The 21,168-nt window shown below is 41.1% G+C and overlaps 1 protein-coding gene across 4 annotated transcripts in view; it reads left to right on the top strand.

Annotated features, from left to right (window-relative positions):
• The window catches only part of LOC117398134 (apoptotic chromatin condensation inducer in the nucleus), a 170,857-nt gene that overhangs the window by 122,144 nt on the left and 27,545 nt on the right, over nucleotides 1-21,168 (top strand). For all 4 annotated transcript variants that reach the window (XM_059016843.1, XM_034912979.2, XM_059016844.1 and 1 more), the window contains 5 exons: nucleotides 6,639-6,684; nucleotides 11,924-12,117; nucleotides 13,200-13,367; nucleotides 16,631-16,787; nucleotides 17,088-17,233. In XM_059016843.1, the coding sequence (XP_058872826.1) occupies nucleotides 6,639-6,684; nucleotides 11,924-12,117; nucleotides 13,200-13,367; nucleotides 16,631-16,787; nucleotides 17,088-17,233 (711 nt within the window). The remainder of the gene's footprint in view (nucleotides 1-6,638; nucleotides 6,685-11,923; nucleotides 12,118-13,199; nucleotides 13,368-16,630; nucleotides 16,788-17,087; nucleotides 17,234-21,168) is intronic.

Genomic DNA, 21,168 nt, shown 5'->3' with positions numbered 1-21,168 from the left:
ATGAAATTAGATAAATACAGCATTTTAAAAACAAGCAGGGAGGCAGACTTTAGTTTGCAATATATGCAAAAACATGCTCTGGTGCTACTATAGACTTGAGAACCGGTTTAATTTACAAAGAACAAGCTATTGAAAATGGTAGGGTGGATGTTTAGTTTTAGTTTAAAAGGAAGGATGTACAGGCTGGCTTATCAGTTGTCCCTCTTTGCTGCATAGCCCTGGATTACCCAGCACCCCAAGTCCTCTAATGTTTAATTATTCATATTTATCTTAAGAACTACAGTATCTGGCGAGGTGATGCTAAAATAATGACTGCCAGCAGTTAGTGCAACCAGGCTTCTGAGAGTAAGACTAAAATTAGTCAAATATTCCGCAGCAGGAAGTTTTAAAATGAATGAATCAATTAAATGTAAAGTACTAAATACAACATTTTGTATTGCTATTTGTGTATTATGTAGAGTGCATTTTAAATGTATTTCAAACAATATTATCTCCTTATCTGCTTACCTCTCAGTAATAATCAATTTAGTCACTTTTTTTTTTTTAGTGAAGACCTCAATAGGTCAACACTGCATTTCCAGAAACGCCCTCTTTATATTACAAAATAGATACCAAATAGTTTTATGAGTGAATGCTTGTTCATGTTACTGGCAAATGGGTTTAATTTGAATTTAAGTTTTAAGTAGTAAACTGACATGGAGGTTGAAGGGCCAGTATATAAAGGAGGCAACTGATATTGTATCTGGGATGTATTGAGTTTTCAGAGGAATATTCAGTTTAAAGAGGGCTTATAAAATAAACAGCATTCAGATTCTAATTTGGCATGTTTTACTTTTTTATAAATTGTAAAATAATGTAAGTATGTGAGACCAATGGCAAGTTTCCTAAAACAAATTTAATATTCAGTTTAATATTTATTTTAATAGAGGTACACATTAAATTTAATTTTACATGTCTGCTGACTGAGCAATTTTGTCTTGTTTATTTAAATGTATTTTTTATATTTTTGGTTATGAACCATTCTTTAAAGTTGTTTTTTTTCTACTGGGTCTTAAACTTCATTGGCGCACTTTTAATAGAAACATGTACCTTGGACTACTGGAAGAGCGATTCCTCTATGTTAGTGATAACAGCTTTACTTATTCCAGCCTGCGGTAAGATCAGCCTTTTAAAAAAGAAAAGAAATACCGGGAGTTCGACAAATGGTTTGACAGATTAACTTGCCCTACAGCCAGTCTTGTCTGTTTTTCTACAGTTCTCCTTGTTTGTTTTGCTATATACACAAAGAATATTGAAATTAATGAATTAGTGAACAGCCTTTAACTGTAATACATAGTACTACAAGGCGTATGGTTTAACTGTGAATTAACCAAATTTGTAAAAGGAAGGTGGTCCTGGATTCATATATACAAGCACACTCTGTTCAATGTCTAAAGAGACTATAATGTGCACCGGAAAACAATGCAAGCTTAAAAAAATGTATATATATATTTATATTCTGGTTGAAATGAAAAAAGGAATGGAAATATGATGCCTGTTTTAAGAGCAGTTTCACCCATTCCAGGTTTTACTACGAGCTTGATTAGCCCCAGTGTGTATGGGTAAAAAGCTCAGGTATGTCCTATTAAACTCGTAGTAGAAACAGGAATGGATCAATCTGGTATGTAATGGGAGCCTTATTTCCATCCATGAAAAACACGTTTATTTCATGACCAGGGTTGTCACACTGCTATATAGTTTAGTACAAGTACATGTTTCTGTTAAAGGACTAAACCAATGAGAAATAAGCACAGAGCATTTAAACTATTTTACAATATTGCAGAGAAAGCTGGAATAATTACCATTTTCTACAAGACTATTAATAACTGAAAAGGGAGAGAAAGATAGCTGCTAGAACAAGGACTTCTTGAACTTTTAAAAAAAGTATATTTGATATTACCTTTTTTTATATAAAGACAGAGCAACTTCATTGCAAATATGCAGGTGAATGTTTATCACATATCAGAATAAGAAGTGTTTTTTGGGGGGGTCTTACCCTCCTAGAGGTATATGTCAGTAATCTTATTTACATATAGCTGCATATATTAGCAAAAGGAACTGATGTGACAATTGCTTTATTGTGTAAGGTGCTCGCTCCTCTCTTGCACACTTTGGTAACCGAGTGGCCTTCACCTGCTGTACACCTGTCTCGGTAGTTCCTTGCTAGTAGGCACGGCACTCAAGTTAAATCCCACCTATCTACCAACCTACCTACCTACTACTGGCGGAACCCTGGGAGTAGTACACTGAGCCCCCCCTCCCCACTCCCTACAGTGAGAGCTTGCTTGGAGGCGAGAGAGAGAGGAGGCTGACCTAATGACCCAGCATATCGCCATGGAGACGGCTGTGAAAGTGGAGGGGATAGAATGCAGGGGGAGTGGCCTGTTTGCTGTTGGGGCATCTCCCCCCTTTTCTTTATAAACCTTCCCCTACTTGAAAAATAAACTGAAATCCACATTTAAAGACTGAAGGTGAACCAAGTTTTAAAGTAATGCAGACTGAGAGAGAGATTGGATGGTGGGGTAGACTTAACAGGCCTCCCACCCCCCATCCTAAAAACTTGAATCTGAAAAAAGTACAAATGGTTTCGGACCGTTAATGAGCGATTTGTCGTTCTTCAGTCAAGCAACAAAGACTCTCCTTTTATTTTTGTGGGTGGTTTTGTTTGCATCAACATTTGAAAAGAGCTTCTGTTTTGGATTATTTCAAAGAAGTTTTCAAACGGATATTAAATATCAACACAGATCACTGGATTGAAAAGACCAGCGTTCACTACTTGCACTGCCATGTTTCCAGAGTTTGGTTTTACAGTAAAAGAAACCACTATGAAACTAGCAAGAGATTCATTTTGGTTTTCGGTTTTGAGGGGGGAAAAAAAATCAAAACGATGTTAACCATGGATTTAACAGAAGAGAAAAAAGTTATTGAAAATCACAAATCACCATTCATGCTGGACTGGTTCAAATAACATTCTTGGGTATGTGACCCATTGTTTATGGGAGTTAATGTGATTTAAAGCAGCATTTTCCCACAGGAAAAAGAGACTTCTGGTATCAACCACCAGCAAACCAGCTACATAAAATATCTTTGCTGTTTTGGATTATAAAAAAAAATACCTTCTGTGATTTTATTTTTAAAACCGGACTTTCCTGTTGTGAGCATTTGTGGACGTTTACTACTGGAATGGCCACCAAACCAGCTCCCCGATTTTTGTCCCTTTTCAAATCTGGGATTCCCCGATTTTGAGACATTGTTTGGACCTTGGAAAGTTATGGGACATTGCTATTGGCTACATTATCATTTGAACTTTTCTGAAGCCCTATCTAAATGGTACAGGCAATGGCACATTTCACCATCTGTGCAGAAACTTGTGGATTTTACTTTAAAAATAGTGGACGTTAAATATCATACACACAAAACCAAAAGCCGTTTTGTACCCAACTTTGAACGTACAAACTTAAACAAAACAGAAAAAAGCTCTATTAAAGACAGAAAATGACAATATCCCACTTCTCTACCAGCAACAAACAGCATTTATAATTCAATTGGACCACCTTTTAAAAGAACCAAAGAGAAGAAAAGATTATTCTTGTAGAAGGACTATGTAACACTTCATTGGTTAATTTTGATTTGAAAGCCAGTATTGGACTGTCTGGTTCCACCATGCCTGCCTGCCTCTCTATCAAAGATACAGCACTGTGCCAGCCTCTGTGCCACCAGTCAGCCTCACTCTCATAAAGCCCGCCTGCCCGACACTGATTGGACCATTGTTGCCTAGATACATTACACACTGCCGTGCGATTGGTCGATAGCAACCCCAGGCCACCCAGGAATTGCAGGTCACAAGGGTACCTGGAAAATTTGTCCTTTTTTAAATTTATTTCTTTATTTAAAATATATGTATGTAGTTCTCTGCAGTGTGTATCTATGTGTGTGTGTGTGTATGTATATGTGTGTGTGTATATATATATATATATATGTGTGTGTGTGTGTGTATATATATATATATATATATATATATATATAAAAAATATATTAATTAAAACAGCAAATTGGCTGAATTGAATTTAGCTCACAAGATAGAGCACTGTAGTTTGTTTTAGCATGCACATAGCTTTAAACATTTTATAAACATAGTGTTTTGTATCAAGAAATTTAATGGGGGTGATCCTTATAAATTAAATAATCTTTAAGACCAATCCCCCTTAAAATGTGTGCGTGTGTAATTTATTTTTATATATATATATATATATATATATATATATATATATATATATATATATATATATATATATAAATATTTCTTATATATGTGTGTTTGTGTGTGTATATATGTATGTATGTATGTGTATATATATGTGTGTGTGTGTATATATATATATATATATATATATTATATAATGTGTGTGTATAGCTAGATAGATAGATAAATAAAAACTGCAGTGCAAACAGAACTTGCTATTCCTTCTCCAGGTTTCAAACAGTGTTGACTTGATAAGGTGGCTTGGCTGAATTAATTTGTATGTCTGTTTTAATTTGTATGTCTTCACTGGGAATGTGTTTAATAACAAAATCATTGGGTGGTGAGGGAGTTGATACTGCAATAATTAATACAAGTACTGACTCTTGATTTTAAACAGTTTCCTTAGCAGTCATCCACAGTAGCTAACAATTGGGCAAAATTAATTAACATACAAACATTTGGGAGAGAGGAGGCCGTTGTGCCCATCAAGGCACGTCACTTGTAGGTTTTAGATGCCTTGTAGGCTGTTCCATGCATTGATAACTTAAAACAATATTAATGCCATCTCATCCAGCTCTGCTACATTTAAGTGGCGACGTTAATCAGCGTTAATCTTGAACTCACTAACATGCATCTTTTTTCACATTTTATGTTGGCAGAACACTTGTAATCGTTGTGGTATAACCATGTGGCTGTAGTTTAATTTGATGTAGATGTTTATTATAAGCTTTTTAACGTTGACATTTGTCACACTAAACTTACATAATAACAATAATCTTTATTTAATATAGCGCTTTTCACAATAAAAATTGCCACAAAGCGCTTCACATGAATAAAAAACATTGACAAATAATAAGAAAACAAGAAAAAGTTCTTATTATTTGTCAATGTTTTTTATTCATGTGAAGCGCTTTGTGGCAATTTTGCTGCGTATGATTTATAATATTTTCCCCTCTGCATTACTGAGGTGTTTGCCAAAGCAAAGTATATTTCCACGTAGCAAAGTTCACATACTGTTCATAGGAACAAAAGTGTAATTTGTGGCGTGTAGGGTACACACAAACCTAATCTGTGCACAATGACTTCCCTTACTGTACAATAACGGCTCCCTGCACATTATGTTTTGACTTAAGGTCTAATTAACATTTGGGCTGACGGTTCAATCCCGAGAAGCTTGGATGAAATCGTCCTTAACAAGCTGCTTCTGGGGCATTGATATGCGCATTGTGTACTTGCGTCTGTCACCCAGGTCAACCCTGCTTTACCAAAAGCAGTGTGAAATCGCGAAGCCAACCTGGATGACACCGGGTCCTGACCCGGGTAGATCCCGACCAGGGTAGAGCTTGCCAGTGTGAAAGGGGCTTTAGTGTCTGCTTTACTTGGAATTTGCTGGGTGCAACATAGTTAACATGAACCACTAATAGCATTTTGTTTCTTTATAAAAATGCCAGTACATTTTGCACAAGGGGTTAACTTAAAGCTCCAGTTGCATAGCAGTTGGAGAGCCACCACAAGTTTTATTACTGCCACAGCCTTACTTAGCTTTGCCTTTTTTAGTAAGGACCACTGGGAGTAATCACAGTGCCATTGTGCATCCCGGCATTGTAATCTTATTGGTCAGCTGCTTACAGCATTGTATTAACACAGAAGAGAAGAAACATTTAATTTTTTATCATGTGTTTATGTCCTTTTTATATTTTGGACATTTATTTAATTATGAATTTGTTTACAGAATACTACTCCATTCAGAAATGAAGCAAAAAAGTAAATGTTTTTGAAAACTGAAGAAAACATTAACTGAAACAGTTTGTCAGCTGCATGACTTTCTGAGTTTCTTCTAGTTTTTTTACTTGTGTAGGATTATTCCAATGCTTTCATTACACTGAAAGCATGAACAAAAACGCTTGATTTTCTAGCTTCTAATTTTTACCTGTGCAGTTTGAGTGAGTATTTGAATATCTATAATATCACAAGATGCATTCAACAAACAAACAGGAGAAAAAACAGATACTTCCAATATCTCTCTCACACAAATTACTGATGAAGGCATTAGAAGAAATGCTAATCTGCTGCTTGACCTCCTTAGGGATAAAAGGGAGGCACTTGGTAAAACCTGGACTGGCGCCATCTGTTGGGCAGCTGGAGTATTGATTTCCCCTCTCCTGCTCACAGTTGATTCCTGGAGAAGGGTTAATGGCATGTTTTGGTGTGTGTGGTGTGTGCTGTGTTTTTTTTTTTTTTTTTTCCCCCCTCACCCTAGTTCTGTAGCTCTTGAGTTTTTATAAAATTGAGTTCCCCCCTCTCCACTTCTCTCGGTCTGACCACGTCTTCCTGTTGTGGGGCTTCTATCTTTCAGGGAGTGCAACCCAAAACCTTTACATCCAGGAAGATCTCAGTCTTGTGTAAGTATATAGACTTTAATTTTATTATCCCCTCGCTGTGTATGATGTCCCCTGTGAAGGGGATATAGTGGAGGAGGTCATGCGTCTATTGTGATGAAACTTGGTATTAATGTTATTTAGATGCTATCTGAATTCGGTGATATATATGGAGATGTCTGTGTGTTCATCCATCTGTATGTTGCACTTCATTTTTGCAAATATCTGAAGAATATATTCTTTCAAATTATAATGGAAGTTTAATATGAACATTATTTCGCATAAGTTCTTCAGTATTGATTCCTTTCAAGTAGGGAATATTAACCAATACAAAATGGGTGTTTCCCCTTTAAGACACACGGACCTAAAACTTTATACCAAAGACTTCTTGTCAGAGCAGTGTGCTGCTCCGCCCCCGAGAGCATGAAGGAGCTGCGCACACTGACACTGATGCCATTTTCCTTTTCAGCTGAACCTGACTACATCAGAGCGTTGATAAAAATTATCATCTTTCTAATTACCTTTTTCACATTTTTTATCTGCTTTGAAATGCTGAATTAATATATTGAATCACTGAAGTAAAAATGGTTTATTTCTAGCTTTTCATGCATTATAGCGGAGTGCTCAGCGGGAAGCCTGCAGCTCAAGTGCCGTCCTTCCCAGGACCTTAGCAAATTGGTTTGTGCTTGTGTTGTTTCTACTCCGCTGGGTTTTTAAAATTGTGTTGAACTGTGTTCGCTTTGCATTATCCATTTCTGTGTAATTATTGTATATTATAATAGATTAATATTGTTTTTCTTTTTTATTACAGAGTAAGGATTGAAACGAAATAGAGCAGCTACTGTGGGTGTGCCTTTAGCAGCTCGTTGCTGTGTTAGTGTAGCTATCAGCACACTTTAACAAAGGCTTGTTTACAAGCAGGCTGCTTCCAGTCTCGTGTCTGTACTGACTGGAAGGTTAGCCAGTGGCTGTTTTTAAAGATGGACATCCCTGTTAGCACACCGTTAATTGTAACTGCGACACTGTAGCTCCTGGTACCAATTCCCGGGGCCGAGGTTATCATTGGTACAGAGTGCACAGTGTCGGTACTGAGTGCACTGTGTTGGTACCAAGTGCCGGTAGCAAGTGGCATTGACGCTGCCCCTTGTGTCCATTGATACGGTCTACTGTGTGCACTGACACTATATATATATATATATATATATATATATATATATATATATATATATATATATATATATATATATATATATATATATATAAATTTGAGCTCAAAGAGCCAGCTGCCCTATATATATCACATTTTGTTGAATTACAAATAATGTATGCAGTTTCAAACAAACTTTTTTTTATTCAAAGCTGTAGTGGTTAAACTGAACACTGTTATATGAGGAGGAGGTTAAATGTCAGCAAAACTTGCAAAGAAAATGTACAAAATGAAATTTACTGGTTGCATACGTATTCAGCCCCTTAAGTCAGTACTTGTAGAAATACCTTTGCACAGTAGGATGGTGAAATTTTTGCCCATTCTTCACTGGAAAATTGCTCCAGTTCTGGTAAGTTTGTTGTGGATCGTCGATGGACTGCAATCTTCAAGTTTTGCCATAAATCTTCGATTGGAATCAGGTCATGACTTTGATTGGCCCACTCAAGAACATTAATTCTCTTCTTGTTCAACCACTCCAGTGTGGCTTTGGCTTTGTGATTCGGGTCATTGTCCTGCTGAAATGCTCCGGTCCCCCCAGGTCACACGTTTGGCCCGGCAGTGGACGAGATGCTGCAATGATCCCAGCGAGCACGGGAGTTCACTAAAGAACTGGAGCTGCTTCTCCCTAAGCGCACCTTAAGCCCCAGCTTCACAAGAAACTGGTGCAGCAGGTTGCTTCCACTTTTGGTGGACACGCCCGGAAACAGCCCGCAACCGGCAGGTGACTTTCAAGCTCCCCGTGTTTAGGCAACAGGCGCAAGCTGCGTCTCAGGCGAAGAAGCAGCAGCTCTAGGATGTTGCTGCCACAGGTCCAGGGCCCCTTCTCCAGGAGCCACAGACCCCTGGGTTCTCAATACTGTACAGATTGGCTCCTTTGCTGGGCATGACAATAACAACTGTCAAGGTGCTGACTTTGCAACTGCTGTTGCTTTCCATCAGGCCAGGTGACTGGTTCACTATGGTGGACCTAAAGGATGTCTATTTTCACATCCCCATAAAACCAGCGCACAGGAAATACCCGAGGTTCACCTTTCAGGGAACAGAATACCAGTTCTGTGTTGTGCCGTTTTGGCCATCCTAGCGCCACGCGTTTTTACAAAATGTATGGAGGCTATACTGGCCCCATTGAGACTCGGAGGCATCAGAGTCCTTAACTACCTGGACAAGCCAGTTAGTGGTCATCATCACGGATGTGTCTAACTGGTTGGGGTGGAATGTGTAGAGGTGTACGAGGTGTGTTTTAGAACTGCAGGCAGTGTACCTGTCCTTGCAAGCACTTTTGGAGCAGGTTCGGGGGAGACGCATGCTCGTCCATACGGACAGCACGTCTATAAAGTCCTACATCAATTACCAGGGTGGTCTGAGGCCACCCAGTGTCCACCGTGTGGCCCACAAGCTTCTGCTGTGGGCACAAAAGAACCACCTCCTCTCACTCCGGGCAGTCCACCTGCCTGGAGTGATCAATTGGGCTGCGGATCTCCTCCCGAAGTCCCTAGCAGTGCAGTGTGTGGAGACTCCATCCTGAGGTAGTGAGCCTCATTTGGGAGAGATTTGGAATAGCAGAGATAGACCTTTTTGCCTCAGAAGTCAGCACACTGTCCCCTGTGGTTCTCCATAAAAGGACATCTATGGCCAGCATGTCTACACCATGCATTTCCACCGCTTACGCTACTCCCACTATGCCTGGAGAAGGTCAGGCAGGACTGGGCTATGGTGCTACTAGTAGCGCCATTCTGGCCCAGGAGAGTGGTTCTCATCTCTAATGCAGCTTCTGAAGCCAACTGTGGGAACTGCTGATGCGCCGCAACCTGCTCAGTCAGGCGTAGGGCACTTTGTGGCACCCCAACCTATCGAGTCTACAGCTCTGGGTCTGGCCCCTGAATGGCTACGTTTGAGCTGGCTTGGCTTATCGAACAGGGTGATTGACGTTGACACCCTGCAAAATACCAAGGCAGCCTCTACCCATTCCCAGTATGGGTACAACTGGGGATGTTCCAGGCATGGTGCTTGCCTCGTAGTTTTGAACCCGCGACATGCCCTATGGCAGTTATACTGCAATTTTTACAGGACCTTTTTTGATGAGGGGAAATCACCTTCTACTTTAACCCTTTGCGGTCCTGTGTCAGACCCTGTCCGACATCATCAAAAAGGCGTTAATCACAGGTCCTTTGTCGGTTTTTCTCCAGAAAAAGCAGAGAAAAGCTTTCAGTGGCCGAGAGATAACACAGACTTAAACAAACAAGATTGCTTTTTCCGCATCCAGCACTCAAAGAAAGTTGCAGACGTTTGCCAAGCTTTTTTAGATGTTATAGTAACAAAATAATGACTTGGGTAGCATTATTGAGGAGTTTGGTGATAAATCGAGTGATCAGGAGATGATTTATTAGTATGCATGACTATGAAGAAATATGTGGTAAATACAGCGAACAAGGGGTGCAGTGCCTTTTAAACCTATTTTACTGTGAATAAAATTTACTTTTAAACCATGCATGTAAAATAAACCGCTTGTTTGAAAATAAATTAGACCTGACAGGCGTTGAATAAATGGACTGCAAAGAGTTAAAGGTCTATTTGGCAGCCATCTCGGTGTGCCATGTACAAATCGATTGTCTCCCAGGAGCTCATTTCCTGGCGGGGCAATTTTTTGAAAGGCACCCGCCGGCTTAGGCCACTGATGAAGGATACAGTTCCTCGTTGGAGGTTGAACGTAGTGCTTAATGTACTGATGAAACCTCCATTTGAGCCCATGCACTCAGTTGAGCTCAAATTTGTCTTTTTTAAGGCGGCTTTCTTGCTTGCAATCACCTCCGCTAAGCAGGTGAGTGAAGTGCAAGCATTCTCAGTATCGAGAGCCTGTGTTTTTTTTAGAGGCCGCAACATCTAGGCTTTTCATGTTAATCAGTCTGACGGGGAGCTCCAGCTCCATACGCTTTGCCCAGTGCAGGCATTAGCGTATTATTTTGACAGGACTGAAAGCTGGAAGCAGTCAGAACAATTTTTTGTCTGCTGCAGGGCTAAATACCAGGGACAGGCTTTGTCTAATCAGCGTCTGTCTAAGTGGTTGACGGGCATAGTTAAGACTGCTTATGAACTGGCCAATCTGTCTCCGCCAGAGAAGCTCACTCGCCATTCCACCAGGGTTCAAGCGACTTCATGAACTTTGTTCCAGGGTGCATCTTTCCAGGACATATGCAGTGCAGCAGTGTGGGTTTCCCCCCATACTTTTACAAGATTCTACCGACCTGAATGTCTTAGATCCACAGAACCCTGTGTTCTGCACTTGAGTGCTGAGGGCTGCTTAAATGTTGCTGGGATACTGATTAACAAGCAGAAGGCAGTTTCGGCTTCGTTTTATAGCTCAGTGGTGTACAACCATGTCCTTGCGATAGCTTGGGTATACTCACCCATTTTGTAATGGTTAATATTCCCTACTTGAAAGGGAACGCTAGGTTATTCTCATAACCCTGGTTCCCTGAAATAGGAATATTAACCATTAATTTTGGATTTGCAGTGTTCATGCTCGCAGTTCTCGAAGAAAAGAGGAAAGTGACATTGTTGTCTGTGTGCAGCTCCTATGTAGCTCTCGGGGGCGGAGCAGCAGCTGCATCACATTGCTCTGAGAGTCTTTGGTATAAAGTTTCAGATTTGGGTATCTTAAAGGGGAACATCCATTTTGTAATGGTTAATATTCCTATTTCAGGGAACCAGGGTTATGATAATAGCCTAATGTTCTGGGGCTATATGGAGATGTCTGTCTGTCTGAAGAAATACTGAATATGAAATAAACTGGCCTTCACTGCATGCAAACAGGCCTATAATTGACAATGGTTAAAAGTTCAGGCACGATTCTAAATGTTTAACCCTTTTCTAACCCCCATACTCGGCAGCACTTACCTGCTGCAGTAATGATTTGTGAAGTTTACTCTCCCAGTGGATATATTAATAGCTGTAACCCTGAACCATCCAATAATAAGAAATAATTCCACTGACACCACAAATAACTGGTGTGTTTGTGGATTGATTTTCATTTCCCCTCTCTGTTTGTGGTGCCTGCAGCAGCCAGTAAGTTTCTTCCTGCAGTTTCCACCGCTGAGCCAGCAGGGGGCAGTGCAGCAGCTGCAGTCCCAGGTGGGGGAGCAGGGGGAGGGGAAGCAGACGGGAACCAGATAGGAAGGAAAAGGCGCTGGGGTTCCAGCACCGCTGGTACTGCCAAGAAACCTTCCATCAGCATCACAACAGAATCACTCAAGGTAAAATATGATGAGGCATTGAAATAGAAGAATACAAGTCTGTAGTGGGTAATCCATTTCATTAAATATTGGACTGGTCAACAGTAATCTGTGCACAAACAAGCAACATTTGTTTTACAGTTTACAAATACTAAAATTAACTATGTAATTCAATGTCTTTCTCAGTGTCTTGAAGATTTAAGATTTCTAGTCAAAACACCTGTCATTGGATTTACCAAGCTTATCTTGGTACCGAGGTTTTTTTTTTCTTTTTTGTTTTTTTTTTGGATGGATTCGCAAAAAAATTAATTTCCGGATACCAGCTTTTTCTCCTACCTAGAGAACTGCAATCCAGTTTAAAGTAAATTCTGGGGTTTTGCTATGCATTGACACAACTACATTTCTGGAGTTCTTGTATTTTAATTGAGCTTTAACTCTTTGCAGTCCTATGTCGGACCAGGTCCGACATTAGAATTTTCCCGTTCCGGTCCAATGTCGGACCCTGTCCGACATCATCAAAAAGACGTAAAACACAGGTCTCTAGTCAGAGAAACAGAGAAAACAACCATTCAATGGCCGAGTGAGACCGATCTGAGCGGAGAGAAGCCGAAAAAATAAAATATGGGCGGATCTGAGCAATACACATAGCCCCGGCACCACAGAGATAACATGGCCATAAACAAAGAAGATAGCTGCTTCTGCATCCAGCGCTCAAAGAATATCACAGACTTTTTGCAGAGCTTTTTGAGATTTTATAGTAATAAAATAATGACTTGGATCACATTATTGAGGAGTTTGGTGATACGAGTGATCAGGAGATGATTTATCAGTATGCACGACTATGTAGAGGTATGTGAAAAATACAGCAAACAATGGGTGGGGCGGGGCTGGAGATGCAGTACTGAGTGTCCTGTTGATATGCAGTGCCTTTTAAACCTGTTTTACTGTGAAAAAAAAAAAATTAAACGGCATTTCTAAAATAAACTGCGCGTGTGAAAATAAATTGGACCTGGCGCGCTGAATAAATGGACCGCAAAGGGTTAAAGACGTGTATCCACTGCCCCAGCACTAAAGTTAATCTGTCCCTCTCTGTGCTGTTCCAGAGCTTGATTCCTGATATGAAGCCAATGTCTGTGGTGGGCCAGGAGGCCGTTCTGGATCTGCACCCTGATGAAGGGCGCCTGTCTGGGGAGGAGAACGAGAGGGGAGATGGGAGAGAGGAACCCGGTCAGCAGGACAGGGCACTCAAAATCTGCAGGACTGTCACACAGGTAAACAAAACAAACAAGTTTACTGAAGGGTCAGAATCTGGGACTATATGGAGATAATGTCTAACTCTAAAGCTTGACGTAAGAACATAAGTTTACAAATGAGAGGAGGCCATTCGGCCCATCTTGCTCGTTTGGTTGTTAGTAGCTTATTGATCCCAGTTAGTAGCTTCTTGAAGGATCCCAGGGTGTCGGCTCCAACAACATTACTGGGGGGGGAGTTGGTTCCAGACCCTCACAATTCTTTGTGTAAAAAAGTGTCTCCTATTTTCTGTTTTGAATGCCCCTTTATCTAATCTCCATTTGTGACCCCTGGTCCTTGTTTTCTTTTTTCAGGTTGAAAAAGTTCCCTGGATCAACATTGTCAATAACTTTTAGAATTTTGAATGCTTGAATCAGATCACCGCGTAGTCTTTGTTCAAGACTGAACAGATTCAATTCTTTTAGCCTGCCTGCATACGACATGCCTTTTAAACCCTGGATAATTCTGGTTGCTCTTTGCACTCTTTCTAGAGCAGCAATATCCTTTTTGTAACGAGGTGACCAGAACTGAACACAATATTCTAGGTGAGGTCTTACTAATGCATTGTAGAGTTTTAACATTACTTCCCTTGATTTAAATTCAACACTTCTCACAATATATCCGAGCATCTTGTTGACCTTTTTATTTTATTTATTTATTTTTTGTACAGCTTCTCCACATTGTCTCGAAGACATTTCCGAGTCAACATAAACTCCTGGTCTTTTTCATAGATTCCTTCTTCAATATCAGTATCTCCCATATGATATTTATAATGCATATTTGTATTGCCTGTGTGCAGTACACTTCTCTCTATTAAAATGTCATTTTGTCATGTGTCTGCCCAGTTCTAAATGCTGTGAATGACCTTTGCTGCTGCAACAGTGTTTGCCACACCTCCTATTTTTGTGTCTTCTGCAAATTTAACAAGTTTGCTTACTATACCAGATTCTAAATCATTAATGTAGATTAGGAATAGCAGAGGACCTAATACTGATCCTTGTGGTACACCACTGGTTACATCGCTCCATTTTGAGGTTTCCCCTCTAATCAGTACTTTTCTGTTTTCTACATGTTAACCACTGCCTATTCCATGTGCTTGCATTTCCTTGAATCCCTACTGCGTTCAGTTTGAGAATTAATCTTTTATGAGGGACTTTGTCAAAAGCTTTCTGGAAATCCTAAATAAACCATGTTGTATGCTTTACAATTATCCATTGTCGATGTTGTATCCTCAAAAAAATCAAGCAGGTTAGTTAGACACGATATCCCTTTCCTAAAACCATGCTGACTGTCTCCCAGGATATTGTTACCATATAGGTACGTTTCCATTTTGGATCTTATTATAGTTTCCATATATTTACATATAATAGAAGTCAGGCTTATTGGTCTGCAGTTACCTGGTTCGGCTTTGTCTCCCTTTTTGTGGATCGGTATTACGTTTGCAATTTTCCAGTCTGTCGGTACAACCCCTGTGTCAAGAGCCTGTTGCATGATCTTGGTTAGCGGTTTGTAAATAACTTCTTTCATTTCTTTGAGTACTATTGGGAGGATCTCATCCGGCCCAGGGGATTTGTTTATTTTAAGAGCTCCTAGTCCCTTTAACACTTTTTCCTCTGTTATGCTAAAGTTACTTAAAACTGGACAGGAACAGGTCGACATGTGGTGCATGTTGTCTGTGTCCTCCTTTGTAAAAACCTGTGAAAAGTAATCATTTAATATATTTGCTATTTTTTTTTCTTCGTCTATGATTTTGCCATTTGTGTCTCTTAGACATTTAACCTCCTCTTTGAATGTTCTCTTGCTGTTATAATATTGGAAAAACGTTTTAGAATTGGTTTTAGCCCCCTTAGCAATATTGATTTCTATCTCTCTCTTGGCCTTTCTAACTTCCTTTTTGATGTTTGCAGTTCCAAGTACTTTCTCGGTGTACTTTGTTTTTGGTCCCTTTGAACGCTTTGTAAAGTGCCTTTTTTCACTGTATTTTTTAATTGATCTATTAAACCGTTTTTGGCCGTTTTTGTTTTAGATTTAGATTTGTCTACTTTTGGGATGCAATTGTTTTGCACCTCTAGTACTACATTTTTAAAAAATAGCCTTTTTCTGTAGATGTTTTCTCTATTTTACTCCAATCTACTTCTGTTAGTCTCTGTTCCATACCTTCATAGTTTGCTTTTCTAAAATTGTAAACCTTAGCTTTAGTCATTTACTTTTGGGGTTTTAAAAATCACTTCAAATGAGGCCATTTTGTGGTCTGAGTTTGCCAATGGCTCTCTGACCTCTGTTTTTAGTTATTCTGTCTTTGTTATCGAAAAAACTAAATCAAGGCATGCCTCCCCTCTAGTCAGTGCCTTGACAAATTGCATTAGGAAGCAGTCATTTGTCATTTCCACCATTTCATTTCCGTCCGCTGTGCTCCCCACCAGGATTTCCCATTTTATATGGGGTACGTTGAAATCCCCCATTAGTATGGCTTCTCCTTTGCTATACGCATTTCTAATGTCATTGTATAACAGTTTTATTTTGCTCACGTCTGAGTTTGGCCGTCTATAGCATGCTCCTATCATGCCCTTTGAATTTTTGTCCATTATTCTGACCCATATTGATTCGGCGTTGTGTTTTTCGTCCAGATTTAACACCTGGGCTTCAAGACTATTTCTTATGTATAGCGCTACCCTTCCGCCTCTTCTGTCCTGCCTGTCTTTCCTATACAGTGTGCACTAATATTATATTCGTCTCCATCACTCTCAGACAACCAGGTTTCTGTAACACCTATCACATCGTAGTTACTTGTTAGTGCAGTAGCTTCAAGTTCTAACATTTTGTTTCTGAGACTTATAGCATTTAGATAAATACATTTAATAGTTGTCTTACCTGAGTTGTTGCCCTTGTTTTGATGTGGTCTCCCTTCTGTTTTTTTTGTTTTCTCCCCCCTTCCTTTCTAGTTTTAAATGCTTCTGGACCTCCTCAAGGATCCTAGGAGACGGACATTAACTAGGCGCCTAATTAGCTAATTGTGGTGACACTTGGTGACGACATTCTGTATCGCAGGTTTACTAAGGTGATCAGAATCTGGCGGTGCCTGTCTGTCTTTGTATGTATGTGTCAGGCTAATAGGTTGTCTAAACAACTGTTTTTCCCAATTGTGATTGGAACTTGGTAAGCATATTCTGTAGCACAAATATGCAGGTGCCTGTCCCTCTGGATGTGACACTTGGTGAATCAACTGTGTTTTTGTTTGTTTCAGGTGGTACCTGTGGAAGCCCAGGAGAATGGACAGAAGGAAACACACAAGGAGGGAGGAAAGGAGGATGCTGGATGTGAGGAAGAGGAGAGGAAGGAACCCCAGAGCGTAACCATGGAGACCCAGCTGCCAGTCACCGGGGAAACTGACGTCAAGAAAGGTACATGGAATTGCTTTATACCAGAACCAAAAAATGATGAAACAAGAATTGTTATTGATGTTGGGAGGTGCCAAAAGATTTATTTTTTCAAAGACTTCTAGTGAAAACACTTGTCAATGAATTATTTAAGTTTCTTTTAGTAGATATTCAGCACTATCGAATGTTTAATAACTGAAAAGGCATTGACACTACATAATTGTATCTTATATAATGTAAATTGTTCTTCAGATTTAGTTTAGTCAAAAAATAAAATAAACAAGTTAAGGTGTGCAGCCTCACCCCTCTCTCCTGTCTCCACAGCAACACCTAGTGGCACTCTAGTGCGGCGCTCCATCAACCAACAGAAGAGTGGGATGTCGGTCACCATTGACGACCCAGTCCGCACCGCACAGCACCCCTCCCCCCCCCGCGGCAAAACTACCAACATCGTGCACATCTCAAACTTGGTGAGGGCAGCGACTAGGAGTCTATTCTAAAATAGACGGAGTAATCTCATTGGTTAACAAGTGTTCCAACTTGTGTAGCTGTATCACCCTACCAGCACTTTCGGAACCACTCTGCCCGATACCCTTGACAACCATTTCACTCCAGGGTGTTCAAATGTGGACCAAAATCCACAGACCTGGCCTTTTTAACTTGACTAGCCTCGTTACAAACACCCCTAGCGTGTGTATGTGGGACCCTGGAGTGTGTTATTGCCTGGGTTGTGGGGGGATCGGGTCTCATTTCTAATATAACATGTCAATGGATAGTCCTGATTTTAGAGGACCAGGTTAATGCTAGAACATGAATAGGACCAAACTGATGCTAAACACAGAATGTATTAATTTATTACCCCCTGCTGGTGAAAAGCCCCCTGCGGAGGGGATACAGTGGAGGCGGTCGTACACGTGCCACGCTGCACACATTTTAACATACATCTGGAGAAGCGCTTAATGAAACTTGTTAGCAGAAGTTTTTTTGAGAGTATTCAGAGTTCCCTATCAAGTACGAAATGTAACCATTACCTCGTGGGTATTTATCCTTTAATACCGTCTGACCTGAAATAGATATATCAAAGCTGCAAATAGTGCTTATGATGTAGTCGTGCCCGCCCCCAAGGGCATAAACGACCACTGACATAAGTATCGTCTCATTTTTCCTTTTACCGCCTGGAGAGAGATCTACGAACAGATAAGTGACACAAAGTGTTATCTGACTTTTTGCTTGTGTTTTAACACTTACTGTGATTTGTTTTCACATCTTTTAGTAAAATTTACTTCACGTTTGTACACTCAGCCGTGGTTGTTTTGTTAGTCCCTCAACGGCCTTGTGCCCCGCAAGAAGCCGGCAGCTCCGCTACCCCTTCCCCGGGATTGAACTCCCTCTCTGCTTGCAGTGCCATTGCGAAGGCTGTCACGGCTTGACAGCAGGCTGCCTCCAGTCTTAGAGCTGTGTTTTGTTAAGCCAGATGCTATTCAGGTGGGCATCCCTGCATTTTGCTTCCTCAGGAAGAGCCACCGGCCTCATAGATCAGAGAACTCTGAGCAGTTGGATAAGCTCTAGGAGGCAGTCTCCCAACAGGGCAACATGTTGGCTGAGCTACTGCGCGACTGCACTAGCTTCACCTGCTCCCTCTGTGCCGTTAGAGCAACGGAGTAGTACACGCAGAATGGCAGCAAGAGGATCTGCTGTCTAGATCAAGAGTTCCCCTCTGAGGAGGGTGACTCGGATAGTGCAACAGCAGTAGCGCATATAACATTGTCAGCAGAGCTTTTGACGCTGATTTAACCCTTTTGAGTAGTGAGTCCTAAAATGTACTGCCAGTCTTACAGGAGTGAGGTTTTTTTTGTCTCTGCATGCGCTTGATTATTACGAGTACAGTGTACAAACAAGCTGAAAGCTACATGTTGATATGTAATGAATACTGACGAAATATAAGAACATAAAGTTTATAAACGAGAGGAGGCCATTCAGCCCATCTTGCTCGTTTGGTTGTTAGTAGCTTTTTGATCCCAGAATCTCATCAAGCAGCTTCTTGAAGGATCCCAGGGTGTCAGCTTCAGCAACATTACTGAGGAGTTGGTTCCAGACCCTCATTCTGTTCTGAATGCCCCTTTATCTGTTCTGAATGCCCCTTTTATCTAATCTCCATTTGTGACCCCTGGTCCTTGTTTCTTTTTTCAGGTCAAAAAAGTCCCCTGGGTTGACATTGTCTATACCTTTTAGGATTTTGAATGCTTGAATCGGATCAACGCGTAGTCTTCTTTGTTCAAGACTGAATAGATTTAATTTTTAGCCTGTCTGCATACGACATGCCTTATAAACCAGGAGAATTCTGGTTGCTCTTTGCACTCTTTCTAGAGCTTGCATCTTACATATCATTTTTACTGTAAATAACTTCTTTTTTTTTTTGGTCATAGGGAAAGGTTTTGACTAAAAAATACCATGTAGACAATAAACAGCGGGGTGGAACAACCACAACACGTCCTAACAATAAAAAGGGCGAGAGAGAGACATGAATAAATCATTACAGGTTGTGGGGGCGGAGGAAGTGAGTGTCTAATGCTTCAGCGTATGATACTCCTGAAGCATGGAGCAACGCACAGAGCTTGGCGCCGCCTCTTCGCTGTCACTTGATGTTGATGGTAAATATTCTTTGCTTATGTCTTCACCGACGCACTCGTTGACATCCAATTCAGTGGAAGAATTGTATGTATTTGAATTTAAATAGGAATCTGGATTCAGTATTATTACTAATACTTTTCTCACTGAGCGATTTTCGCCGGTTTACAAACACTGTGACTGGGTTTATTATGTGTAATTCAGTCAATATCTGGCAGAGGGCGCAAGAGACCAGTAAAAGGTGTTACAGAAACCTCGTGTGATCAGGAGTTTTGTAGGCTCAGTAATTCAAGTTTAAAGTTGCAGAATGTACCAGTACGTTCATACTACTCAAAGGGTTAAATGCCCCATAACCTGTAGATGACAAGTGGAAACACTCAGTTTTTGAGGATGATCCCGCTCCTTCTCAGGTGTATCCTCTGGTACATCAGGATTTCCTCTTTTGAAGTGCATTCATCCTGGGATCACCTGGCTATAGCACCTGCTGCTTCATGTTCCTTGGGGACGCTGTACAGCTTAAAGGAGGCAGAAAAGCTTGGCTTGGCTGATTTTTCCACCAGTAAATGCTACTATTGCATCACTAATGAAAGCCCCAAACCTAGCGCTTTTGAACAATGACACTACCTGCCCAAATAAATAATGCAGGGTTTCAGAGATTATTTTCAAGGAGGCTTGCTCAGCTGGTGCGTTTGCCGTGTGGCTGGGCAACCGCATCTTGGTGGCTTACCATAGCTGTTTGTTAAAATCTCTTTCACAGAGCCACAGACACACACCACAGCAGATCGAGGAACTGCTGCTGGTGAGTAAGAACCTGCTCTGTATTTCAAAATGGGCAGGCATTGGGTAGGAACCTTGCTGCGTTAATAGCCGCAAGACGTCAGCTCTGGCTGTCTCGGGTCCGTATAGTGGATAAGGCACCATTGCTGGATGCTCCCATTACTCCAGGACACGCTTTTGGTCCTGCGGTAGGTGATATGCTGCAGCGCTCTCATTGGGTGTGGGAGTCTGCGAAGGAACTGGTGTGTGAGCTTCCCAAGCGACCTCCCCAGTACGTAGACCTGCTCCCAACTGGCGGCCAAGGTTCTAACAACCTCAGAGGCCGGCCCAGCCGGCTCCTGCTAAAGCCAGAAGAGGTTTCCACAACCGATCTGCGGCTGCGCAAAGAGGAAACTTCAATAAGTTGCACCGTCCAGCGCAGCGGCAAAAGCCTCGGGCTAAGCCTCAAGCAAAGCAGCAATCCTAGCATTTTGCTGCCACAGGCCCAGTTCCCCTTTTCAGTGTCCCTTGGAGTACTGGCGTCAATGCACCTCGGACACCTGGGCGCTCAGTACTGTATTCTCTGGAATTCTATTCTCTGGAATTCAGACACGGTTTTCCTCCATTTCGGGACGTGACTACGTTAGTTACGGATTCACGAGACGCATTGGTGTTGTCTCAGGAGGTGATAGCCCTGCTGCAGAAATGGGCTATTTGCACAGTTCATCCTCTTCACTTTTGAAGGTTTTTACTCCAGGTACTTCCTGGTCACCAAACCGGATGGTGGCCTCAAACCAATCCTCGACCTCAGACGGTCAATCCATATTAGAGTCGACGGAGGTTCAAAATGTTATCTATGCAGCAGTTGTTGCAGTCAATAAGGCCAGGCGACTGGTTCACTATGGTGGACTTAGGACTCCGAAAGATGGAGCACAAGGAAGTTAAGTGACTTGCTCAGGGTCACACAATGAGTCATTGGCTGAGGTGGGATTTGAACCGGGGACCTCCTGGTTACAAGCCC

The sequence above is a fragment of the Acipenser ruthenus genome, chromosome 54 (genome assembly GCF_902713425.1).
Source record: "Acipenser ruthenus chromosome 54, fAciRut3.2 maternal haplotype, whole genome shotgun sequence".
NCBI lineage: Eukaryota > Metazoa > Chordata > Actinopteri > Acipenseriformes > Acipenseridae > Acipenser > Acipenser ruthenus.
Note: the sequence above shows the minus strand (reverse complement) of the source record. Positions and strands in the feature narration are given on the sequence as shown.